Source organism: Pelophylax lessonae (genome assembly GCF_965119305.1).
Source record: "Pelophylax lessonae genome assembly, chromosome: 8".
Taxonomy (NCBI): domain Eukaryota; kingdom Metazoa; phylum Chordata; class Amphibia; order Anura; family Ranidae; genus Pelophylax; species Pelophylax lessonae.
In genome coordinates, this window is record NC_138775.1 from 33,779,599 (window position 1) to 33,804,949 (window position 25,351).

At 41.6% G+C, this 25,351-nt stretch overlaps 1 protein-coding gene across 1 annotated transcript in view; it reads right to left on the minus strand.

Moving 5' to 3' along the window:
* Positions 1–759: 759 nt before the first annotated feature.
* LOC309561275 (uncharacterized protein) overlaps positions 760–25,351 on the minus strand; it is a 209,080-nt gene continuing 184,488 nt past the window's right edge. The window contains exons 11-16 of the mRNA XM_082265090.1: positions 24,014–24,187; positions 19,273–19,446; positions 16,356–16,523; positions 13,578–13,613; positions 3,409–3,477; positions 760–890 (exon numbers count right to left, since the gene is read on the minus strand). Of these exons, the coding sequence (XP_082121216.1) occupies positions 862–890; positions 3,409–3,477; positions 13,578–13,613; positions 16,356–16,523; positions 19,273–19,446; positions 24,014–24,187 (650 nt within the window). The 3' untranslated portion in view covers positions 760–861. The remainder of the gene's footprint in view (positions 891–3,408; positions 3,478–13,577; positions 13,614–16,355; positions 16,524–19,272; positions 19,447–24,013; positions 24,188–25,351) is intronic.

Consider the following 25,351-nt stretch of genomic DNA (forward strand, 5'->3'; position numbering starts at 1 on the left):
GAGAGAACCATGAAATTATGGGTGCAGCCATGCTTTACTTTTTGAAGGAGATGTGGGCATTCTGGAGAGAGAGAGCTTCGGTCAGAAGGATCCATTTTTTGATCCAAGTAACCCAACTGCAGCCTTTGTACTATATCCTGGCTGAGACACTAAAACACAGGATTATGGATGTTTACCTGACACATAGCAATTACTCATCAGCTTGTACAAAAGCTGCCAAAGCTGAACATTTACTTCCTGTGTTTATTGTGGGGGATTCTGCACAGGGAGTGAATGGTTATATTTCCCCTGACCCACTACTTTCTACCCTGACTCCATCTTCATCCTATAGACCACAAAATGATCCTCCCCAGAACCTCTGCCTACAAGCCAGGTTGCTCCATGTGTCTCCATGTTTGGCATCCCAAACCTTGCATTTCCTCCCAGTCCTCCTATCCTACTTTCTTCCAAGTCTGCTCCCAGAATTCCTCCCTCCTTCCCCCTTTTATCACAATCTTTAAGAAAATGTGATTTACAATGTGCGTTAAACACTGTGATTAAAAAAAAAAAAACAACTCAATTTGGCTAACTATTTTTTTTGTGTCATTTATTGATTTATTCAAAGTAAAGCAAATTTCCAAAAATGTATTTACCACTGGTAAAATTATACAGCAATATAGGTAAAGCAAGAAAAAGCAGTATATACAACATAGGGATTAGTAGATAAGGGTATAACAAACTGACAAATGAAAATATTGTTTCAATAATGATCATATGCCACTGTATATGTAGCAAATCAGGCGCTGTGGTTCCAGGAAATGGTTTGTCAGCCGGCATTTTCATACATTCCTTCAGCAGTCTTCTCTTCTTCCCGTGGATGACTCAATCTTCTGCTCTAGTCTTGTGGACACCTATATTAAAGATGAACTTGTAATTGCTGTTGCATATGGTCATTATTACAAGGGAAACATATTTCTTGTAATTAAAGGACCTTGGGCTGCATACAGTATCCCACAAAACTGAGTACACCCCTCACATTTTTGTAAATATTTTATTATACCTTTTCATGGGACAACACTGAAGAAATTACACTTTCTTCAGTGTAATTTCTTCAGTGTTGTTACACAAAAGATATAATTAAATATTTCCAAAAATGTGAGGGGTGTACTCACTTTTGTGAGATACTGTATTTTTAACCCATGTAATTTGTATCTCTATAGCATTTTTATCTGTGGGAACTCAAAGCGCTTAGAAGGTGAGGGGGCCATCATGGCTTCTAGAGTACCTGGAGGTAACCCACACAAGCACAGGCAGAACATGCAAACTCAACACAGTTAGCGGTGCGGTCTGGATTTGAAATGAGAACCCTACTGCTACAAGACACTGCAATTTGGAAAGTTGGTCTTTATCCAAAATTTCTTATGATTTCTTTAAACATGCGCACATCTAGAACTGGCATTGTGGATGTCTGCAGCTCCTCTAATACAGCTTTGCTATTGTCATGCACTATCCCAGAAATTGATGAGATTCCATTTAGGAACAGTGGTTAAGAAGTGTATGTCTGTCTAGTTGCAAGCAATCTTTTTTTTTTTTTCATAAAATGTCCTGGATTAACACCTGAAATCTGCATATTGCAATGCAAAGCATCCTTAAATTACCTCTTCACCAGCATTGGATGTGTCCAATTATGTCCTGTGAAACAGCATGAATTGCCAGAGAAAAATATTGATAAATCCATGAGAGCAGATGCAAAAAATTCAGAAGCAACTTGGGTTGTTGTGTCACTTTCCCCAGTCAGTATGGCTAGAGAAGAAGTGTGAATTTGCACTCCATTAGCTTCACTGGAGAGCAGGGGAGACCTCTTTAAGACACCTGATGTCTCATAAAAGGGAACCTGTGACCCAAAAAATGCAAAACCTTTTGTCCTCTATGAGCTGAAAAACAGTTTAGTTGAAAAAATAAAAAAAAAAGAGTAAAAATTTAAGTTAGAAGAATTTAAAATCCCCCCCAAAAAAACATTTTGAGCCACCATCATACATACATGCATGTACGAACCTAAATGCACGTGTCAGGGGCGCCTATGCTGAAAAACGTCATTTGCACTACACATATAACATTTTGTATGGCTGCACATGTTGGAGTCAGAGCAATAATTCTTGGTTCACTCTAAACTGATGCTCTGTAGGGACTTATAAAGCTTCACCTATATAATAGGGTATATAGGTTGGGTACCAGGGTAGGGTATAGGGTATAGGGTACCAAAGTTTGTTGCTGCTTCATTGGAGCATGCTATTTAAGGCTTAACATGTTGGGAATATGTTTACTTGGTGTAACCTCATCTTTTATATTTTACCCAAAAAATGGGTAACATATTAAATTTATTTATTTTAGTGTATATTTTACTGACATTTTTGTTTCATAAACCATTGTGTTAATATCACCTGACATAAAAAATTGGAACAAATACTACTTTATCCTCTAGGCTGTCTGTTTTTAGAAAATATATAATGTTTTGGGAGTTTAAAATAATCTTCAGGCCTAAAATTATTTATTAAACATGAATGCAAAAAATGCAAAGAAAATAAAGTCAAAAATAATTTCCACTCAACAGTATTTGTATGTATTTTTGTTAAAGTGAATAAAAAGTAAAACTTTTTTAGGTTTTGAATAGAGTGGAAAGAGATTAGGACACCTGTCAGCTTTTATTGCTGTCTTTGCCCCCATTAGGGAGTTTCATGCTTTCTATTGTCCTGTTTACTGTCATCATCCAAAGTGAAATTAAAAGAAAATCCAGAATTTTGGGTTGACATCAAAACAGGAATAGAAGGGAAATCTTCCAATAAGGATAGAAGTTCTGGTGACCCCAGACACCCCATGATTTCCCCACTTTGGAGAGATTTCCTCTTATTTCCTGTTTTGGCTAAGTGAAGGGAAATCTCCCCAATTGGACACGAATGGCAAAAAAAAAAAAAAAAAAAAAACTGACATTGGTTATAACCCACACTTACTCTATCTAGGATTAAATATAAACATTTTTAGTGACACTTTAACTGTGGTGAAGATATTGTAAACTCATTCATTGACAGGGGATGCAAATGTTCTTAAGTAGTTTGGAGTATGTTAGTGATATACTCATATAAGTGAGTTAAAAACAAAATTATACATTGCTGTGAAACTTACAAATAGCATTGGTGTATTTGTTTCTTTTTAATTTTTTATTTGTAGGGGTGCTACAAAACCCTGTCTCTCCCTAGATTCTACCTCCTGATGTTCTGAGATGGTAAAGAATAGAACCTTCCTATCATGTCACCAGTTACACATACCACGAAGAGTTTGTTGCCCTATGTGTAATGACCTTCATTAGTTGCACATGAATATTGATCTTCAGCTACCAAACAGCAACATTAAAAATGCACCAGGTTCACTTACGTGGCGAAGAAGTCTCACAAGTCTTCACCTTGGGTGCGATTCCTAGCTCAGAATTAATGGCATCAGAAGCTGTAGGAGATTTAAAGTAGAAAACAAGTTTACTGTACATGGCAATATGGGGAGAAGGGTGAGGTCTGGATTAGGATAACCCCAAAATACAATTGATCTCACACTTTAGACTAAGCCATAATCTCTTCTAGATTTTTACCAAAAGGCTCACATTGTTACCTTTAAAATCACAGAATGTGCTGGCTGGACCCTGCTAGATTTCCGCTTCCTTGGCAATTGAGGTAATAGTGATATCTCAATCTTTACCTTCCAAGGCAGGCAAACATAGGAGAGTTCCAATGTATAACTTCCCACTCAACCAGTCACTGACCACATCCGCATATTTCAGCTTATTCCATCTAGACGTTATCCTCTCTTCTTCTGCAGCCAACACCCTCAGGAGTTCCTCCTTATATTGGAGATCCCTGCTTCCTTTCTAGGATATTCCCAAAGCCTAGGGGATACTGAACTTCTAAGGCAAGCAATAGATTATACAATTTCCTTTCCTGCCACCAGGGGCTGAAGGAAAGAAAAATGCTTGATTCTCTCATCATCAGTGTTGATGGGGAAATCTCTCCCCCAGTGCTTATGTGTTGTGCCAGTGGGGAGCCTTCCCTGCTGGCAGAACAGAATGATCACTGCTAGAAGTTATAGATGTCGGCAGTGATCACATGCAAAAAAATCCGCCAAGCTGGTTGTACTGAAACCGATCGATGAATAAACTTTAGTACAGCCAACCTGCCCATAGATGGATCAATTCAGCCAGTCCCTGTTGAACCAGATGAGATTTAATCTATCTATGGCCAGCTTAAGATGGCATCTTCACAAGGCCTTGTGAGGATGCCATCTTGGAAAACCAAGGCCTTGGGAGTGGTAATGCTCTTAATTGCTGGTGAGGCTATAAGGGGTTAGTGTTCCAGCCCAGAGAATATTTAATGCTTAATGTCTCTACCAACAACCCCCACGTCAAGGCATGGGCCTATGGATTGGACCCAGGCTCTTTTTTTAATTGAGACTAAAAAGGGCTTCCTTTTCTTCATTACATAATGAGGGGAATATTTGTAGTTTACAGAAGACAAATTGGAAGGCAGATGATGTACTGCTTGGAATGCAATCAGTAGTACTAGATAAATCTGTCTTGGTTTCAGCCTCTTCCAGTCCCTGTACAGCACAGTGGGAGAGGGGGAAGCAGCACAAGGAATCAATCAGTTTTATTTATGTGCTTATGTGCTAATAAGAAATATGCTGATCTGAAGAGAGAGCAGAGAGATGAACTCCTCAGTCTGCTGCTTTTCTTTTTACTGTCCAGTCACAAGTGGCAAATGGAGTGGGTGGAGAGGAACAAAACCTGTAAGTGTGATATAACTGCAGAAGAAGAAATCAGGTATTCTAAGACTGAGATTATGTGTGCCAGAACTGTATAAACCTCACTGGAACTGGATGGACAGAAATACAAATACCTTTGCAGGTAACAGTTCCCTTATACAGTATGTATTTCATCTGTGTGTTTTGCTGTTTGTCTGGATTTTAGCTTTAAATATCTAATTTCCTTTGCAGGGTCAGGTACTCTGACACATAGTATTGAACATCTATCATCTTAGTGCATCCCTGTGGTGTCAGTTCAGAACCACAACAATTAAATGAACATGCCATTATTACCACTGGTCATTTCACAGAAATGCTAATCGCACTGTCTGGCATGGAGCTAGTCAGTGGGTAGAGAATCCACAGATCTATATATGAAACACTGCAATAAAAGCATGGCATGGAAAGTATGTATAGATAGTGGATTAGGAGCGAAACCTGTGGCCCTAAACCTCTGGAGCCCAGGGATTGTGGAGTTTGGGAATTCTAATTATATTTATTAGGGTTTGAATTAGGTGCTTTGGCTACATCCCACAGTTTAAAAACACCCTGGTTGTTACATCTCTTGCCAACCACCCAATGCATGCTGTATGTGTTCCAGTAGGGTGAGATGGACTTAAAGCAGTATTAAACCCAAAACCAAACATTTAACATATTGCAGCTTACAAATTCTTTGAACGTGACGGCTGCATTTGTTTCGATTTTTAGGCTTTCTTTCTTCTATTTTCATCTGGTAATCCAGGCAGCAAATCTGTTGTGCTTTTGAAAAACAAGCTCTCCAGCAGAATGTATCTGTTTATGCAAAATACAGAAAGATATGAAGAGCCAGCAACTCAGAAATCCATGTTAAGATCTTTATTAGCTGCATAATTATGGTGACAGTTAAAAACAGCTTACACATTTTGGCACGTAGCCTTAGTCATGCAATGAAAGAAAGCTGATTTTAACTGTCACCATTATGTAGCTAACAAAGATCTGAAAACGGATGTCTGAATTGCTGGAGCTTCATATCTATTTGTATTTCGCATGAAGTGTTGGGAGGACACTTGCACACTAATTAGGCAAGTGCATGTCTTTTAGGAGAGACCTGACTAGAGTTCTTGGTCAGTGCCATCTTAAGAGCTTTATAGGCCCCCCGCAAAACAGTGCAGTGGGGCCCCGCCTACACAATCACCCACGAGAATAAAAATGCAAATTATGGATAAGGCGATATTTATTGGTACCTCCAACAAAATCAGTGTTTAAACATTAACACAATGTTGACAATATAACACGAGCTTGAAAAACAAGAAATTACAGACTGAAATGGCGCAGTACGAAAGCACTATGAATTATTTATTAAATTTGCGATACTTTGGAGGGGTGGAGGGAGAGAGAACGAGGGATGGATGGAGAGAGAGAGAGAACGAAAGAGGGATAGAGGGAGAGAAAAAGAAAGAGGAATGGAGGTAGAGAAAAAGAAAGAGGGATGGAGGACGAGAGAGAGAAAGAAAGAGGGAAGGAGAGAGATGGATGGAGGGAGAGAAAAAGAAAGAGGGATGGAGGGCGAGAGAGAGAAAGAGGGAAAGAGAGAGAGAGAGAGAAAGAAAAAAGGTTATAGGGAGAGGGATGGAGGGAGAGAAAAGAAAGAGGGATGGAGAGAGAGAGAAGGAAAGATGGATGGAGGGAGAGGGAAATGAAGACGGATGGAGGGAGAGGGAAAGAGAGTAATAGAGAAAGAGGGATGGAGAAAGAAAAGGATGAAAAAAAGAACAAAAGAAAGAAGGATGGAGAGAGAGAAAAAGAAGGAGGGATGGAGGGAGAGAAAAAGAAAGAGGGATGGAGGGAGAGAAAAAAAAGAGGGATGGAGGGAGAGAGAGAAAAAAGGGATGAACGAAGAGGGATGGAGGGAGATAAAAAAAGAGGGATGGAGGGAGAGAGAGAAAAAAGGGATGAAAGAAGAGGGATGGAGGGAGATAAAAAAAGAGGGATGGAGTATGAAAGAGGGATGGAGGGAGAGGGAAAGAGAGGGGAGAGAGAGAGAGGGATGGAGGGAGAGAGAAATAAAGAGGGAAGGAGGGCGAAAGAAAGAAAGAGGGATGGAGAGAGAGAGAGAAAAAAACAGGGATGGATAGAGAGAGAGAAAAAAAGGGATGAAGAAAGAAGGCTAGCATGGACATGAGTTATTAGGTTATGGAAGAGAGGGAGAGAGGGAGAGGGAGAGAGAGAGAGAGAGAGGGGGAAGGGGAGAGAGAGAGAGAGAGAGAGATGATTTAGCTCTCAGGATGTAGACCGTATAAGAAACATTTATAATGACATATCACCTCAAGCAGCAGTCAGGCAATTTCCCTTCCGCAGCGGCCCCACAGTGCAGATGAAGGGAGGAGGTGGGTGGAGCCAGACATTCTGTAATAGGCTCGGATGAGGACAAGGAAGATCCTCCACCGCCCTGCATGCTGGGTCCTCTCCTCAGCCCCACTTTCGTATTCGGGACGTCATTGGTTGCTAGATGCCAGTCGGCTGGCCATCCTAGCAGCGAGCCTAGAGCAGACTAAAGCGGTCAGCCGAGGGGGGGTCAGATCGGGGGATCACCCTCCGTGGGGCCCCCAGGCAAGTTCGGAAGGACGGCCCTGTTCTTGGTTACACCCCAGCAGACAGGAGGTTGTTTCCCAGGAGTCAGGAGGGCTCCACCCCTTTGAACACACAAAGGAGCTCTCTGTTCGGGAGTACAGATGGCAGCCAGAAAAGCAAGGGCCTGCCAAGTGTATGGATCAAGCTTTTGGGCGAGGTACTGAATGGTACTGTGTTACGATCTGTGGGTCCTGACTAAAGGCCAGGAGGTTTAATTTTGTTTGTTCTTGATGGAAAGTAATTGCTGAAAACCCCTGTGATGAAAACTTGATTGATTTCTGGAACTTTCTTTTTTAAAAAAATGGGAAAGAAAAGCCCTTAAAAAGAAGAATTCAGTGAGTGGCTAAGTCCTTAATGTGCTACCACATGAAGTGAGTTCTCAAACTGGCTATAAAGTATTAGTTGGAGTTTTTTAATTTGTTATTGTATTAAAATCTGGTAATACATATAACACTCCCCTCCCCCAAACTGACTATGTTGCTGTCTGCATCCAGAGTTGTGTCTTACTAATACAGGAGGTGTGTTATTGGCCAGATCACCAATAGAATTGGGCCGAACCTCCCCCAGTTCAGTTTCTACCAGAACCCCCAAAAATCGCAAAGTTTGGACCCAAACCACGAACCCTAATTAGGTCTATGGGACCCGAACTTGAAAAATCAAAAGTGCCTATTTTGAAGGCTTATATGCAAGTTATTGGCCATAAAAAGGGTATGGGGGCCCGGGTACTGCCCTGGGGGACATGTATCAATGCAAAAATATTTTTTTTGTAAAGATTGTTTTTAAATGAACAGTGATTTTAATATGCTTAAAGTGAAACAATAAAAATGAAAAGTTATTGTACATATAGTCCCTGGTTGATGCCCTTGCACCCCTTCACAGGGTACAGTACAGAATCTGTACTGTGTATAGAACCTGTTGCAGCAAAACTGACATAGATAAAGAAAAAAAAAACATTTAAATTGATTTTCCCTGCAAGCTTTCTTTATTTTGTAAATAACAGCTTGGGGAGGCAGTCTGCATGATGAGGCCACAATTTACTGCACTCGGAACAAGATTAGAGAGAGTCTTTGGATAAATGATGGTGTCTCTTTGGCAGACTTTGGATGGAGATAACAAATTTTTGCACCACAGTGAGCAAGCCTTATATGAAGAAGCCAAATTATAGTACACTCAGGCCAATATTAACATTTTTTTTTTTAGATAAAGTCTGGTGGGAGCCCATACACTGCAAGTTTGCAGAGGCATGAGAAGCAGAGTCCTTTGGGTCACTGAAGAATACACTATATGGAACTGCCACTTCCTAGCCACGTACTACTCTCAAGGTTTCTGGGGACTGAAAACCATCTCTTAAGGTTTGACTTATATCTTCCTCTGCTTCAATGCTTCCAAAACTGCCTGAGTCCTCCTCCCCCTCTCCTCTTGTGTGTTCTGGGGCATCGCAAGAATGGTGTCTGTAAAAAGAGAGAGGAAAGGAAATCTTGAGAGGAAAGGACATCCTCCTCTTCCTCCCACTGCTCTGCCTCAGGCGCCCTGTCCAAAATGCCACGCAGAGTATGCTCCAGCAGGAATACAAGAGGGATAGTGTCACTGATGCATGCATTGCAATGGCTCACCATCCTTGTTGCCTCCTCAAATGGTGACAGTACAGTGCATGTATCCTTTATCAGCAGCCATTGGTGTGGGGGAAAAAATGAGGTGCCCTGAGCCTGTCCTTGTGCCATACTCTCACAGGTACTCATTCATGGCCCTCTGCTGCATGTGCAGCCACTACAGCATTGCCAAAGTTGAGTTCCAACTAGTGGGCATGTCACAAAGCAGGTGGTTTCTGGGCAGGTGGAATTCCTGCTGAATTTCAGCCAACCGAACACTGGCTGTGTATGACCGCCTGAATTTGCTACAGACTCTACTGGCCTGCCTTAGAAAATATTGCAAACCTGGGCACCCATTTAAGAAATGCTGCACCACCAAATTGAGGACATGCGCCAGGCATGGCACCTGTGTCAACTTTCCCTGTCAAAGGGCAGACAGAAGGTTAGGGCTGTTATAGCATACCACTATTCCTGGTACAAGCATCCATGATGTAAACCACCTTTGGGCCTGCCACTGCAGAGCTGATAGACTCTCTGCTCCACTGTGTCTCCTGTCCCCTAGACAGACCAACTGAAGCACTGCTTGTTTTAACCTGACACGCTGAATAGCCCCTTGAATGCTTAGAGGGTACTGGTGGTTCATAGGACAATTCAGCAGAGGAGGACATGGAGGAGGAGGAGGAGGAGGAAGAGAGGGTGGAGCTGACAGGTCTCAGAGTTACCCAATATGCTGTAAACTAAATATATCGTCCCTGACCCTGCTTGCTGGACCACGTGTCAGCCGTAAAGTGAACCTTGCTACTGACTGCCTTGCCCAATAATGCTAAAACATTGCCTTCCACATGATGGTACAGAGCTAAAATGACCTTATGTGCAAAGGAATTCATGGAAGGGGGCAGAATCCACAAGACCGAAATGCTGGAGTTGCAAAGTCAGCATTTTGTACAAGCTGGAATTTAGACTCTGGGCAAGTGGGTGGCATGGAGTGTATTTTTTTTTTTTTTGCACTGCAGCAGCTGGGGCAGAGAAATTTGCCTGCTATACTCTACAGCTGGTTGTGTGCTGCTGGCAGACATGTTGACCTGTGACACCCTTTTCTACACCATCATCCCTGTTAGTGGAGGCTACTGAGAGGTCATGAGATATAGCGGGGGTAGACAAGAAAGGTGCGGAGTGAGGAGGAGAAGAATTGTGTCCCTTGTGTGTGGCTTTCAGGTGCTTTAGCCAATGGGCTGAGTGGTGGAAGGTCAAATGCCTTGTCAAGCATGTGGTACCCAAATGGCTGGTGTTTTTGCCCCGCTTTATCTGCTTGCGGCAGAGATTGCAAATTGCAACAGTGCGATCATCTGCACATGTGCTAAAAAGGGCCCACACAGCTGAGCTATGGGAAGTGGGCTGGGAGGCAAGAGCTCCACAATCTGATGGAATAGGGTGGCTTCTCTCTACTGTTTCATGATGGCTGCCTCTGGGAGACATCCTGTCTCGTTAGGGTTGTGTCTCCTCTTTACTTCCCTCCTCTGCTTTATCTGGCACCAAAGACATATCAGTGATCATCATCCCCTCCATCCTCATCATCACTGGAGCCAACTTAGCAATATACTGCGGCTGGGGGAACATGACTGCCAATTTGTTGTTTACCGGTGTTCTCCCCTTTCTGTAGGCTCATGTTACTCCCTTCCTCTACCTCAGAACCAACATCAGAATCAATCATCATCCATCATCAAGAAGCAAGTGGCTGACGCTATGTTCAAATATTTCAGCTAACTCCTCCATGCATGATGCTGGGACTATGGCAGGAGTAGGTGTGGACAAGGTGGCAGAATAAGCCACTCTAGCAGCTTCAGTGGATTTCACACTAGTCACAGCTTGGGTGATAGAGAAGGATAAGGATGGTCCATGTAACGGATCTTTGTACCCCAGCTGGGCACATCCGTCGAAACTGTGTTCCTGTCCTCCAAACGCACCCACAGCCTGCGGAGAAGCCATACCCAGCCCGTAACCCCTCAATCACGAGACAATCCACGCAGGTGTTGAGGGTTAACCATGCAGAGCTTAAACTGTTTATTACATTCCAAACCATACAGTTACAAACAGCTAAGGGGCACTCCCCTTAGCCCTGCAAGGGGGGGGAATGAGACAAAGACCAACCAATGAGAACTGAACATTTGTACATTTGAACCAAGCAGTCTTAGTACACACCCCCTGCGGAGAGATGTCTCCAGCTCAGACAAGTGTCTGTGTCATGAATCCACACCCTTAGACACAGGAACAGGGGGGGGGGGGGGGATGGGCTGTAACATTACATTACATTAGCACAATGCCATGAGTCCTGCCATCTTCCTTTGTTCTGAGGATGAATGAAGAGAAAATAAAATGCAATAAAAGGCCAATGTCCCAAACTCATAGGAAAATGAAACGAAGGGGTTTATAATCCAGGGACAGGGTGATCCGTCACAGTGCTCCCCCCTTGTGGAACACTCCGGCAGAACTTTTCAGGTCAACTTGGGGATGTCCGGATTTAGGTTAGGGGCTGAGTTCCATTTGCCGGGACAACCCATCAGCGTTGCTATTCTGCTTACCAGGCCAGTAGTGGATGGTAAAGTCAAAAGGCTGCAGCGCCAAACTCCAGTATCTTCTGGCCCATAGTCTGTCGGTAGGAGGCTTGCGCACAGTCCCCTCCAAAACACACAGTGACAGTGGGTTCTGTCACAGTCCACCTTTGCCTGTGAACACAGATCTTGCTTGCCCCCTCATAGTGACATGGGAACTTCTGTCTCTCCTTGTTGGCCTCCCAGATATGATGGGATGGAGTCTTGTTAACCAAATTCAATAGATACTGGGAAATCTGTAATTGGATGCACTTTATTCAATGAAAAGTGGTGTTTGATGCATTTTAAATTGAGGACTGCCACTGAGAGAAATGTAAAAACTATTAAAAAAAGGGGGGAACAACAGCGTCATAGTCAGAAAAACAAAACAAAAAGGGGACAGGCACTGACACATCACATTATATTCACACTACACTAACACTGCACTGACATTCTACAACTACACTGACACTACACTCACACTATACTCAGACTACACTAACACTCTACACTCACAATAACACACTAAATCGCTAGTAGCAAATAGAGCCCTTCTCTATCTAACTCTACTCCAACACACTGCAAAAGGTTCCTGTGGGAAGGAAAATTTTTAGGGTGGGATGGAACTATGAGCACTGAGCCATGATTGGGCAATGTCATCATGACTTTGTCCAATCATGGCTCTGACTGTGCAGTTTTCCCTGGGTGGGCAAAGCCTTGACCCTGACCAGCAGTCAGGTGCCTTGCTTCATCCAATTAGGGCCCTAGAATGCTCTGTGCAAGCGCTCCTCAAATTCGGATGTTCGCCAAATGGATGAACAGGTGATGTTCAGGCCAAACTTTTGCTTGAGTCGAACTGTTTGCCCAACTCTAACCACTATGTGAAAACAGAGAGAAAAAAGTCAAAGAAAATAAAACAAATGCAGCCACCACATCTAATGATTTGTAAGCTGCAATATATGCATTTTTGGTTTTGGGTTTATTACTGCTTTAATGCTCATGTGCTCCACACTAACAAGTGTAATTATTTTTGTTAAACTGTAGTGAAGACATTAGATTGTAAACTATTTCAGGGGCAGTGGATATGAATGGTTATCCGCAGTTTGGAGTATGTTAGCGATATATAAATGAGTAAAAAACTGAGTTATACAAAGACTGTACCAAAAGTAATACAAAAGCGGGTATAACTTTTTATTGTTTGCACAGTTCGTTCAATCTTCACATGTTGGTAGAGTGACTTTTCCTCTACAGTAACTCTTCCTTGTTTTCATTGCTGGTAAATAATAGTTTCCAAGCGTGCCATCTTTGAGTTCTTGACAAAGGAAGGGTGCAGGCTGTCCAACATCTACAGAAGGCTAAAGAATGTTTAAAGAGAGTTGACACATTGGCAAGAGCATTGTGCACAGATGGATGACATTTAAAGAACCAGCACTGAAGGAAAATCACAAAGTGGGAGACCATCAATGTTGGACAGCATGCACCCCTCCTTCGCCAACAATTCAATGATGGCATATTACTTCTGCATGAAATCCATTATTTACTTGCAATGAAAAAAGAAGAATTACTACAGTATATAGGACAAATTACTCTATGAACCTATGAAAGTTGAATGACCTATGTAAGTAAAAAAAAGCAATGCACACGCTTGCACTGTTTTCGGTATATCCCTCATACATTGCTGTGAATCTTATAGTTTTGATGCATGTATTTCTTTTTAATTTTTTTAATTTGTAGTGGCCCTTCAAACCCTCCCTCTACCCAGACCATACCGCCTGACATTCTGAGATGGTAAAGAAGAGCACCTTTTAGCAAAACCTATGTACATGAAAGACACATTCTTATCATGTCTCTAGTTACACATAGCATGGAAAGTTTAAAGCCCTCTTTGTACTGAATTTTAATAGTTGCACACAAATATTGATCTTCAGCTACCAAATAGCTACAATAAAGATGACCCAGATTCACTTACTTGGCAGGGAAGTCTCACAGTTATGGGCGTCATTTACTGTAGTAAATTTAAAAAAAAAAAGAGAAGTTTTGTTAGGCATGGCAATATAGAAAGGAGGGTGAGGTCTAAATCAGGATAGCCCCAAAATGCACTGGATCACAAACATAAGACTACATCATAATCTCTTCTTTCATGGTTACCTTCAAAATGGCAGACTTTGCTGACTGGACTCTTGAAGATATCTGGCTTCTTGGCAGTTGAGGTTCTAGTGTTATCTCAAGCTTTATCTTTCAAAGCAGGCAAATATAGGAAAGTCCCTGAGTAAAACTTTCCACCCAACAAGACACCCACCACATCTGCATATGTGGGGACAACTACAACTTGTTTTCCCTGGCACGTTCTTTTCTCCAACAGCCCATATCTTTGGGGGTTCCTTCCTGTAGGGTAGATCCCTGCTTCCTTCAATGGCTAGTCCCAAGGCCTAGGGAGACTAAAGTTCTAAGATGACATACTCAAAAGGGCTTGTGAAGATGTCATTTTAGAATTATAGTCTCACTTAGGCTGTGGGCTTAGTCATGAAATGGCACTTTTCCACTGCAAGTACCGGCTCGGCTCCACTCGGCCCTGCTTGGCTCTGTTGGTTTTCCACTGCATGGTACCGCATGGTACGGTGTTGGAACGGTTCGGTACGGTTTGCTTTTCCACTAAAGTAAAGTGGGTGGGATAACAATGATTCTCTGACCAATCAGTGGCTAGATTGTGGGATATGGTACCGGTACGGCCCTGTTGGAACCACAACTGAGGTGGTACTGTTTTTGCGAGCCGTATCGTTCGGTTCCATGTAGTGGAAAAGCGCCGCCGTACCGTACCGAACTGTTCCTACACCGTACCATGCGGTACCAGCAGTGGAAAAGCACAAAAGCGAACCGAACCATTCAGTTCCATGCAGTGGAAAAGCGTCAAAAGATGTGCAGATGTAATGACATGTGCCAGAGAAATACTCCTGTTGAGGTACAGTTAGACTGACTGCAGCCCACTGCTGGCTACATAAATCACAAAAATGCAAAAGGGACATTAGCAAAAAATACTACAGCCCTACATATCAATTTGCAAAAAATGATTGGTTAAACCCACAAGTATTTTTCTTTTTTTCACCACTGGCCTTTGAAAATAACAAATGCAATATTTTAGAGATTTGATGAAAGTGTATTATAATACTTTTACTATTTAACCACTTGCCGACTGCTCACAGTATATTTACTGCGGCAGTCGGCCCCGGCCAGGCAGAGTGACGTAGGTCTACGTCGCTCGCCTGTCACTCCTTCTAGAGCCAATAGCGGGCGAGCGCGCGCCCGCCTCGGCGCGCGCCCGCCTCGGCTCGTTCACGGAGGAGTGCGGGAGTGTGACTAGCGGACCCGATGTCCGCCGGTCACACTACGATCGCCGGTACAGCGGGTGAAAGACAGAGCGACTTATGTAAACAAGCCGCCTGTCAGTTCTCCCTGTGTAAAAATGAAGATCAGACGGTTCTACTATGTAGAACCGTTGATCTTTGTTTTTACACCAATAGCCATGTCCCACTACAGTTAGAAGCACGCCCCTAGGACACACTTAACCCCTCCCTGTCCAATACAGTTAACCCCTTCCCTGCCAGTGTCATTTTTGCAGTAACAGTGCATATATATAGCACTGATTACTGCAGTAATGTCACTGGTACCCCCAAGAGTGTCAAAAATGTCAGTCAAGGGTCCGATCTGTCCGCTGCAATGTCGCAGTACCGCAAAAAAAATCGCAGATCGCCGCCATTACTCGTTAAAAAAAAAAACCCACCAAAAATCTTTCCCTTTGTTAGTAAACGCGATAATTTTTGCGCAAACCAATCAAAATACGCTTTTTGCCATTTTTTTTTACCAAACATAGGTAGCGTAAAACAAATTGGCTGAAAATGTTAAAAAATTTTGATTTTTACATTTTTTTGGGGGGGAATTTCATATAAAAAAAAGTGAAAAATATTGTTATTTTTGCAAAAATTACGCTCTTTTTTTGTTTATAGCGCGTGATCAAAAAATCGCACAGGTGATCAAATACCACCAAAAGAAAGCTCTGTTTGTGGGAAAAAAGGACGTGAAATTCGTTTAGGTACAGTGTCGCACGACCGCGCAATTGTCCGTTAAAGTCACGCAGTAAAAAATCGCAAAAAACCCCCTGGTCTTTTAGCAGGAAAATCCTCCGGTGGTAAAGTGGTTAAACAATACATTTTTAAAAAAAAGTGTGGATAACAGGTTAAATGAGGGAAGACTGCATTGAGGAGGAAAGATGGACAGACAGATTTGGTTTGAAGAGTCCACATCCTCTAAACGACATCATATTTTGAAATGCACCATACAAAAATATTTTCGGTACCCCTCTACTGGCTACATTCTCATATTAAGAGGAGACTGGGTCCTGGGAGTATGATCATCTAAAAGGATTCCAGGATGCTTACTTATTAATATCACTACTTTTTAATCAAGTGATACCAGAGAATTTGAGGAGGCAGAAAAATTGAGAATACCATTAAATATCTCAACAAGAAAAAATAAAGTGAAAATGTGACATTATATTTACAGACAATTTTATGTTCTGTGATATTTCATAGTATCTAAACGTACAATATATCTATTATTTAAACAGAACCAAAGAAAATATTTGTAAACTTCTAGGGCCTATACATCAAAACTGTTCTGCATTTGTAGAGATAAGTTTGGAGCTTTGCTAAACTCACAGCATATCATCAGCAAGACCAAATACAACACTTACCTGAACAGTATCCCCACTTCTGATCCTTATTGTAGTCTGCTGTTGTAGCGCACCAGAAGCGCGCATTAGAGGTTCCATCAGTAATACAGTCTGAATACCACTTGTCATTATATTTAAATGGGAAGACACAGGGTTGACCCTCAGCATTTCCGCCTACAGCAGAGATCACTGTGGAAAAAAGGATAACAGAGTTACCTATCAAGGGAAAATAATATACTTAAAGTGGAGTTCCGGGCAAAAATACATTTTTAAGCTAAAAATACTCCTCTAATCCTAACATATCCCCAAATACCCTAACACTAACCCCACATTACAGTACATTACAGTTATGGAATAAAGATAAATTCTTACCTTTAAAATTGATTGCAGAGCGTGGCCATCTTCGGTGTGGGCATCTGAAGCCATGGTGTCCCCCGCTGCGTCCTTCTTCCTGGTTCCTGGCTACCCAGAATGCAGATCGCAATCTCACGCATGCGCTGTAGATTGCAATCAGCAATCAGAGTAGCGGCTGCCCATTCCCATTGCATCCTGGGATTGATGATGCTCATCTCCCAGGACGCAGTGCAAAGGAGGAAGTGACTTCGGGGGCCGTGGCCGCATAAGAAGGAAGAGGAAGGAAGGTACGTTTATTTTCATTAAAAACAAGGAAGTGGTAAACTCATGATGCAAGTTAATTTTTAGGGTTGAACTCCGCTTTAAAGTGATTGTAAAAATCTAGTTTTTTTTTTGTTTGTTTTTTTAACCACTTCAGCTCTGGAATGTTTTACCCCCTTAATAACCAGGCCATTTTTTGCAATTCGCCACTGCGTTACTTTAACGAAAAATTGCGCAGTTGTGCAACGCTGTACCCAAATACAATTGATGTCCTTTTTTTCCCACAAATAGAGCTTTCTTTTGGTGGTATTTGATCGCCAATGCGGTTTTTAGATTGTGCGCTATAAACAAAAAAAGAGCGACAACTTTGAAAAAAAACCATTAATATTTTTTACTTTCTGCTATAAAACATTCCCAATAAAAAAATTTAAATAAATCTAATTTTTTTATCAGTTTAGGCCAATTTGTACTCTGCTACATATTTTTGGTAAAAAAAATCCCAAAAAGCATATTTTAATTGGTTTGCGCAAAAATGTATAGTGTTTACAAACTACAGGATTGATTTTTGGACTTTTTATTTATTTTTTATTTTTATTATTAATGGCGGCGATCAGCAATTTTTAGCGGGACTGCGACATTGCGGCGGACAGATCGGACCCCTAACTGACATTTTTGACACTTTTTGGGGACAAGTGACATTAATACAGTAATCAGTGCTAAATAATATGCACTGTTACTGTGTAAATGACACTGGCAGGGAAGAGGTTAACACTGGGGGTGATCAAAGGCTTTAATGTATGCCTAACAATGCTTATTGACTTTGGGGGGGGGGCTCTGTGGCAGGCACAGAGAGATCGGGGTTGTAGCTTAGCTGAAACTCCTGATCTCTCCCTGCCTGTGTGACAGAAGACTCGCCTGCTTTGTTTACATAAGCAGGCGGGTCTTCTGTCAGTTTCTTTAAAGATTGTGGGAGACCGGTGGCAATCACCGCCGCTCCTCCCGCTGCCTGACTCCCGCTGTGTCTAATCACAGGGGGAGTGCAGCTGAGATCGCATGCACGAAATCACATAGAACATAAAATAACATAGCCTATGGGCACCTAAAGCTTACAGTGCCAGATTTTACAAAAACAGCATCCCCTGCTGCACTTGGATGGGCCCTAATGTGCATGCATCCAACACACAAGGCACCAGGTGCCAGGAGGGCACATGTCAAGGTGTCACCAGGATGACACTGAAGACATAGCAGAAGAGTCAAAGGTAGATTATCAACAAAGGAAACTTTCATAGGCTGGTAATGTTGTAAAGACCACACAAAATTGGAAAAGGAGCAATAGTCATGCTACATTTATTGATTTATTTTTTTGTTGGAGGGTTTAATATCAATTAATTGAGAGCTGTAGATTTTACTTTATTGGATATTACGTTTTAAATTACATTACCAGTTATTGGGTTTCAGGGCAAAAGTGGTACATATTGGCTTATGTAATTTGAAATGCCAACATAACTTTTGTCACATGCAGTAATTTATAATGCTACATTGCAAAATAGGTAGTCAGTCATTGCATTCAATAAAAATAAATAAAACTGACCAAGCATTTACATCTTGCAGATGAACTAAACCAAAGAATAGAGGATATATTTTCATATTTAGAGGGAAGGCCTTTTGCAATCTTTTAAACCATCAGAAACCATCAGATTTCTCATGACAGCCAATGGAAAACGAATAAGCAAGAATTCCTTCCCAATATTTAGTTATCAACCAGCCAGTTATTTTCTGTCTGGGTAATGAAAGAAGAAATCTTTAACAAGCTTGGATATGCTAATGATTCTACACACATACTCTGAAAATGTAGGAAGCCACAAGAACCTCATAAGGAAAAAGAATGTTATGACGACAAGGAAGACAGGTACCTTAGGGATGCAGCGACTGGTGGAATAGTAGACAGTTTTTGCCTCCTTAGATCAATTTTTAACAAAAAAAAAAAAAGATCCAGCAGCCAAGAAAATCACACATATTGCTACTTGGAAGAGCAAGAATGAAAAGATCTTCAACAGTACTGATGTGTCTAGAAGTACAAAGATTAGAATTGTTGGGGCTATGGTATTTTCTGTCATTCTCTAAGAATGTGAAAACTGGACAATGAAGAAGCAAAAGAGGAAAAGAAAGGATCTAATTTTGGCAAGCATACTGTATACCTATCCCTTAATATATGTAAGGTTCTTGGGCCTATAAATCACAACTCTTCTGTTAAGGCAGAAATAAGTACGGAGCTTCGCTAAATCAACAACATATCATCAGCAAGACCAAACACAAGACTTACAATTACGTGTACAGTATCCCCACTTCTCGTCTTTTTCATAATCGTCTGTTGTAGCACACCAGAGACGCCCTTCCGAGCTGTCATCACTGGTACAGTCCGAATACCACTTGGACTTATACTTAAATGGGAAGACACAGGGCTGACCACTAGCTGTTCCACCTACAGCATAGATCACTGTGGGGGGAAAAAAAGTGTAACAGAGTTATCTAGCAAGAGGAAACAATATGTATACAAGTCATTTTCTATAAACACAATGGATACAAAAATGTATCAAGGAAGAGTATAAAGAGTAATAATGGGAGGAATCCCATATAAACCATCAGACTTTTTCTAGTGTAAAAGAAACAAGAAAACTGAGAACTATACATACTGAATAATCGAGTGCTTTGGGTTACATTTTATTATGACTCTTTGAAAAAAAGAAATCATGGCAAAAAAAAACAAAACTGATTTTCTTTAATTTCCAATGCATTTTTTCTGATGTGCCTCGCCTTTTGTCATTCAAAATGCATATCTCTCCATAAAAATCTTACAGCATATCTTAACCCAAATTAAAATTGTATTATTTAGTAGGTTACCAGTCCTTAGATGGAGAAGCTGCATTTATTTTCAGGCTTTTTTTCCTTTATTTTCACCTGGTGATTCTGCCAGTAATACACTTCCTGCCTTAGGGTGGCTACACTCACTTCTCCACTATATCTATGGATTTCTACCCAGGTTGCTTTCTTGATTAGGACTAAAAATAGGTCTTCCTCTAGTCATCTTTATTGCATAAATATACTAGGGATGTTTGTGGTTTACAGAACAGTTGAGGAAAGGGGAAAGATAGTGCTGAATAAGCAGGGTTATCTTGCTGGTATTGTTTTTTTAAGGTATTGATGATGATTTAAATCTTGTTCCTGGCTTCTACACCCTAAAGGATCTTCACACCCTCTTTGGCTTGTAGTGTAATGTAATGAGAATTGAAATGCTACACCAATGCTAAGAGGCCCAATTACAACGTTATTCTATTAAAAGTCAGGGGTACAATCCAAAATTTATCCAATGCATTTCAGGGGTACAATAGCACCCAAACAAGCTGTAATGATGGGCTATGTGTTTGAGTCAACAAACATCAGCTGTTCGCGAGTTCGCTGAACACACAAACAAATGAGGCGCTCGGCGGGAAGTTCGCCCGCCGATGAGCGCCCCATACTGCACTCTTGCAGTGCATTGATTGCTGATGATTGGCCAAAGCATGCACCTGACCTGTATGCTTTGGCCAATCACAGCAGCACAATGTACTGTCAGAGCCATGAGTGTCTTTGGCAAAGCATGGCTCAGGGGCTAATCCATGCCCCACACTATATAAGGCTGCTGCTTACACATCAGCCATATATAGTGTGTGTGACAATGGAGATTAGGCAGGTAGTCAGTGGATAGTGTGTTCAGGCATTTTAGTGCAGTCAGTGTAGTGTACAGGCATACCCCACTTTTTAAATGTATGGATATGTTGTCGTACTGGGTCCCCTCTTGGTGCTCCCCAAGTTTGGTGTCCCTCTCAATTATGGTTTGGGAGCAGTGCCATGTCAAGCTGACCAAGATTTCCCATAGATGCCAATGTTAAAGAGGAAGTAAACCCTCCTCTGCAACTTTTACCTATAGGTAAGCCTATGATAAGGCTTACCTATAGGTACTGTAAATATCTCTTTAACATGTACCGTTTAGTAGATATTTACCTTAAATTGCAGCCTGTGACATCACTGGCGCATGCGCTCTGAAGGAACGGCCGCTGGTGCCGTTCCTTCAGAGCCCCGTGCCGTGACCGTCGGCTCCCGCGCGCATGCGCGGGAGTGACGTAATTGCGGGTCCGGCCAATCAGATGGCCGGATGCTGCGATTCCGGAAGATGGGCGACTGAACATGTCGCCTGTCATACAGGTAAGCGGATGGCACGGCGGGGGCTCGTTCTAAGGTAAGTATTTCATAATGAGCTAGTATGCGATGCATACTAGCTCATTATGTGTTTCTCTTTTAGGTTGGAAAAAAAAAATTTTGAATGAGTTTACAACCTCTTTAAAGACCGGTCCCATGTCAAGCTGACCAAGATTTCCCATAGATGCCAATGAGCACTGAAAGCTGAAAATTGGTCTGGGCAGGAAGGGGGTGAAAGTACCTTGTAATTAAGTGGTCAAGGGGAACCTTATTACAGACCCTTTGGGTCTGATATTTTTTAAGGGAACTCCATGCCAAAAAAAAACAAAAAGAGGCGTGGTGTCCACCCCCCCCCAAAATCTATACTAGACCCTTATCCAAGCATGCAGCCTAAGAGGCTACCCGCCGTATGCCTGCTCTTCGGCTTTGACATTTCTTTTATAGGCAAGGGGCCCCGCCTGGCTACACATGACATCAGAAGGGCAGTACCAATGGGTAACATAAGCGGGTGGCCCCACCCCTTGACTATAAAAGAACTGTCAAAACCGAAGAGTGGGCATACAGCGTGTAGCCTCTAGGGAGGCGAGGCGTTTTTTGGAAAAAAAGTTTTTTTTTTCGGATCGTCAGACGTCGTGATTGATGATGGATTTACATCGAGGGACACTATTTTTTTTTCTTTTCTCTTTTTAATAAAGGACTTGTCAAAAACACTTTCCTGTGGTTTTTACTTTTTTACACTTTTTTGGTGAATGGGTATTGGGTACGATGTACCCAATACCCATTTACATGGGGGGGGAACAGGATCTGGGGGGCCCCTTATTAAATGGGGCTTCCAGATTCCGATAAGCCCCCCCCCCCGCAGACCCCAACAACCACAGCCCAGGGTTGTCGGGAGGAGGCCCTTGTCCCCAATAACATAGGGACAAGGTGCTTTGGAGTGGGGGGGCAGAGCCCCCCACCCTAAAACACCCACCCCCCCATGTTAAGGGCATGTGGCCTGGTATGGTTCAGAAAGTGGGGGCACTCTCGTATCCCCCTCTTTCCTGACCTGCCAGGCTGCATGCTTAGATGAGAGTCTGGTATGGATTTTGGGGAGACCCCCACAACATTTTTTTTTTTTCATTTTGGCAGTTATTTAATTTTTGTTTTATTTGTATTGCTGGGAGCCGGCAAAATACATTACAGCTGCGAGCAAGTTTAAATTACATTTTTTCCTTTAGAAATGTCAGTATTGCTGCAGCAGGCTCCATATATCGTACAGATGTGCCACTTTACAGGCACATTAAGGGGACCCCCAGGCACGATATTCAAAGGAATTTTTCATTTTTATTGTTTCACTTTAAGCATCACTAAAATAATGGCTACTTTAAAAATGATTGTTTTAAAAAATGTTTTTTGCATTGATACATGTCTCCCAGGTCAGTCCTCGGGTCCCTATACACTTTTTATGGCAATAACTTGCATATAGACCTTTGAAATGAGGACTTTTGATTTTACATGTTTGTGTCCCACAGACTTTAGTAGAGTTTGCATGTTCACTAAAACTTTTTTCCTGTTCGAGATGTTCTGGTGCGATCCAAACAGGGGGGTGTTCGGCCCATCCCTAACAACCTACTGACAAGGTCCGCTCTTGTAGCTCACACTGGAAAAAATATAATTGTAGGTCCAGTTCACTTTTGATTTGTTTGTACTGATTGTGATTTATTTTAAAAAATTTTGTATTTTCAGATTTGTTTGGTATATTCATAGTTCCAAATATATTGGTACTTCTGAAGTTATTTTGAGAGATTGGCTATATTCATTTTAACATGTTAATTTGTTATTTTAGAGCTTACTTATGCACTCTATTTAGGTTGGAGGTGGATCCATCAGAATCTCTGAATCTTAATATAACTAATGAAACAAAATGTATTTCCGAAAAATGTATTATGTTATTATTCAGGGATTCTGAAGGATCCACCTCCATCAAACCCAAACAGAATAAGTAGGAATCTGTATTTATTGCAGTTTGTTTCCATGTCACATGTAGCGTATTTTTATAATAATGAAAAATGTTAATGCAACATAAAAACAAAATAGATCTGGATCAATTCAGGTCATTAGTTATGTTGTTACAATATTTTGGTTGCTTCAAACTATAACAAAATGCCAAAGCTAACGCATTATGTCATCCAAATTAAACACATTATTGTGAATTAATTAGTTGTTTCGTTATCCTTTATTTCAAATTCATTGAATTTTATAACTATTGTGATTTAGAGATTTGGATACATTCAAATGTCCGAATAACAAAAATGTTGTCTGAATTTTAATTAGTAACATATCGAATTGCACATGTCTAGTTGATATGAGAGAGAAGAAGAAGCCAGTTAGTGTCTAACTCATCATTCGTCCAGTTACCCATCCTGGTACACATAGTAATCACCTTTCATTGTTCTGGCTGTTCTAAACTATAAGTTGAAACTGGTTGCTTTAGGTTACGTTTTGTTATGCCATGTGCAAAAAAAAAAATCAAAAATCTTAAATCTGAACTCTGAAATAAGGAAGAATTGTCTGAATAAAAGTGGCATATGTATTCTTACAGGAATCTTGGTGTGCTTTGTGCATCCAGATCTGTGCAGTAATCCAGTAAGAAACGTTTACTCTATGCAGGAGCTTTCGTAATAAAGTCCAGTCAGTGCTTCTCTATCATCTTGTGCAGAGTGACTGGTTTTGTCTCCACCTGTAGTGGGTGTGCCTGCTGATCGACAGATCGACTTCTATTCAACCGCCTAGGCTGCAGTGATGATGATGAGCATATTATCAGCAAAGCCAAACACAACACTTACAATTACTTGTACAGTATCCCCACTTCTGATCCTTATGATAATCCGCTGTTGTAGCACACCAGAGACGACCTTCAGAGGCGTCATCACCGGTACAGTCTGAATACGACTTGGACTTATGTGTAAATGGGAAGACACAGGGCTCACCATGAGCATTTCCACCTACAGCATAGATCACTGTGGAAAAAAAAGTATAACAGAGTTACCTAGCAAGGGAAACAATATACAGAAGTCCTTCATAAATATAACGAATGCATACATTTATCAAGGAAGGGTAAAAAGATTATGTGAGGAATCCCATATTAACCTTTAGACATTTTATAGTGTAGAAGAAACATGACTAATGAGAACTACAGGCTTAGATGACCATAACCCATTTGCATATAGAAATGTGAAGCCTGCCCAAATATAACATGTGACGCACCACAGATGGAGCCGCTGAATGAATAAGCCCTCTGAGACTAGTCTAGTGCACAACCCAAGTTACTTGTTTTACCACCTTGACCATGCTGACACACCCCTATTCAATATATAGATGTCAAACGAATCAAACGTGAGCAAAATAACCCAATCCGCAAAAAAAAAACAAAAAAAAAAAAAAAGTGATGGGGTTCATGTAAGTATTAGGGGGTGCTGGGGAGGCTGCTACACTCAGAAACCTTCTGCCTTTACAACTACTTTAAGGCAGTAGACTAAATACGTTGCGTGATACCCAGAGAGCTGGAGGGTAAAGTCACAGTTTCTGCGGTACAATGCATACAATGGATTGACAACTCCCTCACCAGATTCCTGCGCCTCAGCTGTAGGTACTTGTGGTGAAGGGGCCCTCATGGATTGATGTGTTGAGCTTTGGTGAACTCGATTTGTACTACTAGAGATGCAGGGAAATCACCGGCGAACCCACTCTATGATGCTGGAGATGCAGAGTGTAGACAAGTGGACCCACTCTGTGTTGCTGGGACTCTGAATAAGCCATGCTGTTAGGCAAGTACTCAGCACTCTTGTCCTAGACATCTGCTTTTTTTTCCAGCCAGGTGCCAAATGCCCGAACCTCTCTAGTTCATAAGGACACTTCCCATCTCCTCCTCCCAGGTAGCTCAGACATCTGGGAACTCTAGTTTCCTTTTAGTGAGGAGCGATTCCACTAATGCATAATGGAACTACACCTCCCATAGTTCTCCTCTCAACAGTTTCTCCTCCTTAGTATCCAGTAGTAATAAATTAAAGAAGAGCATAAGAAAGTTAATTGGATTACAGCAAGTGGACATGCTGAGACTTGTTGTCCCACAAATGGTTTGGTACAGTTTATTTAAACTTTCCTTAAAGGGTCTTTATGCCAAC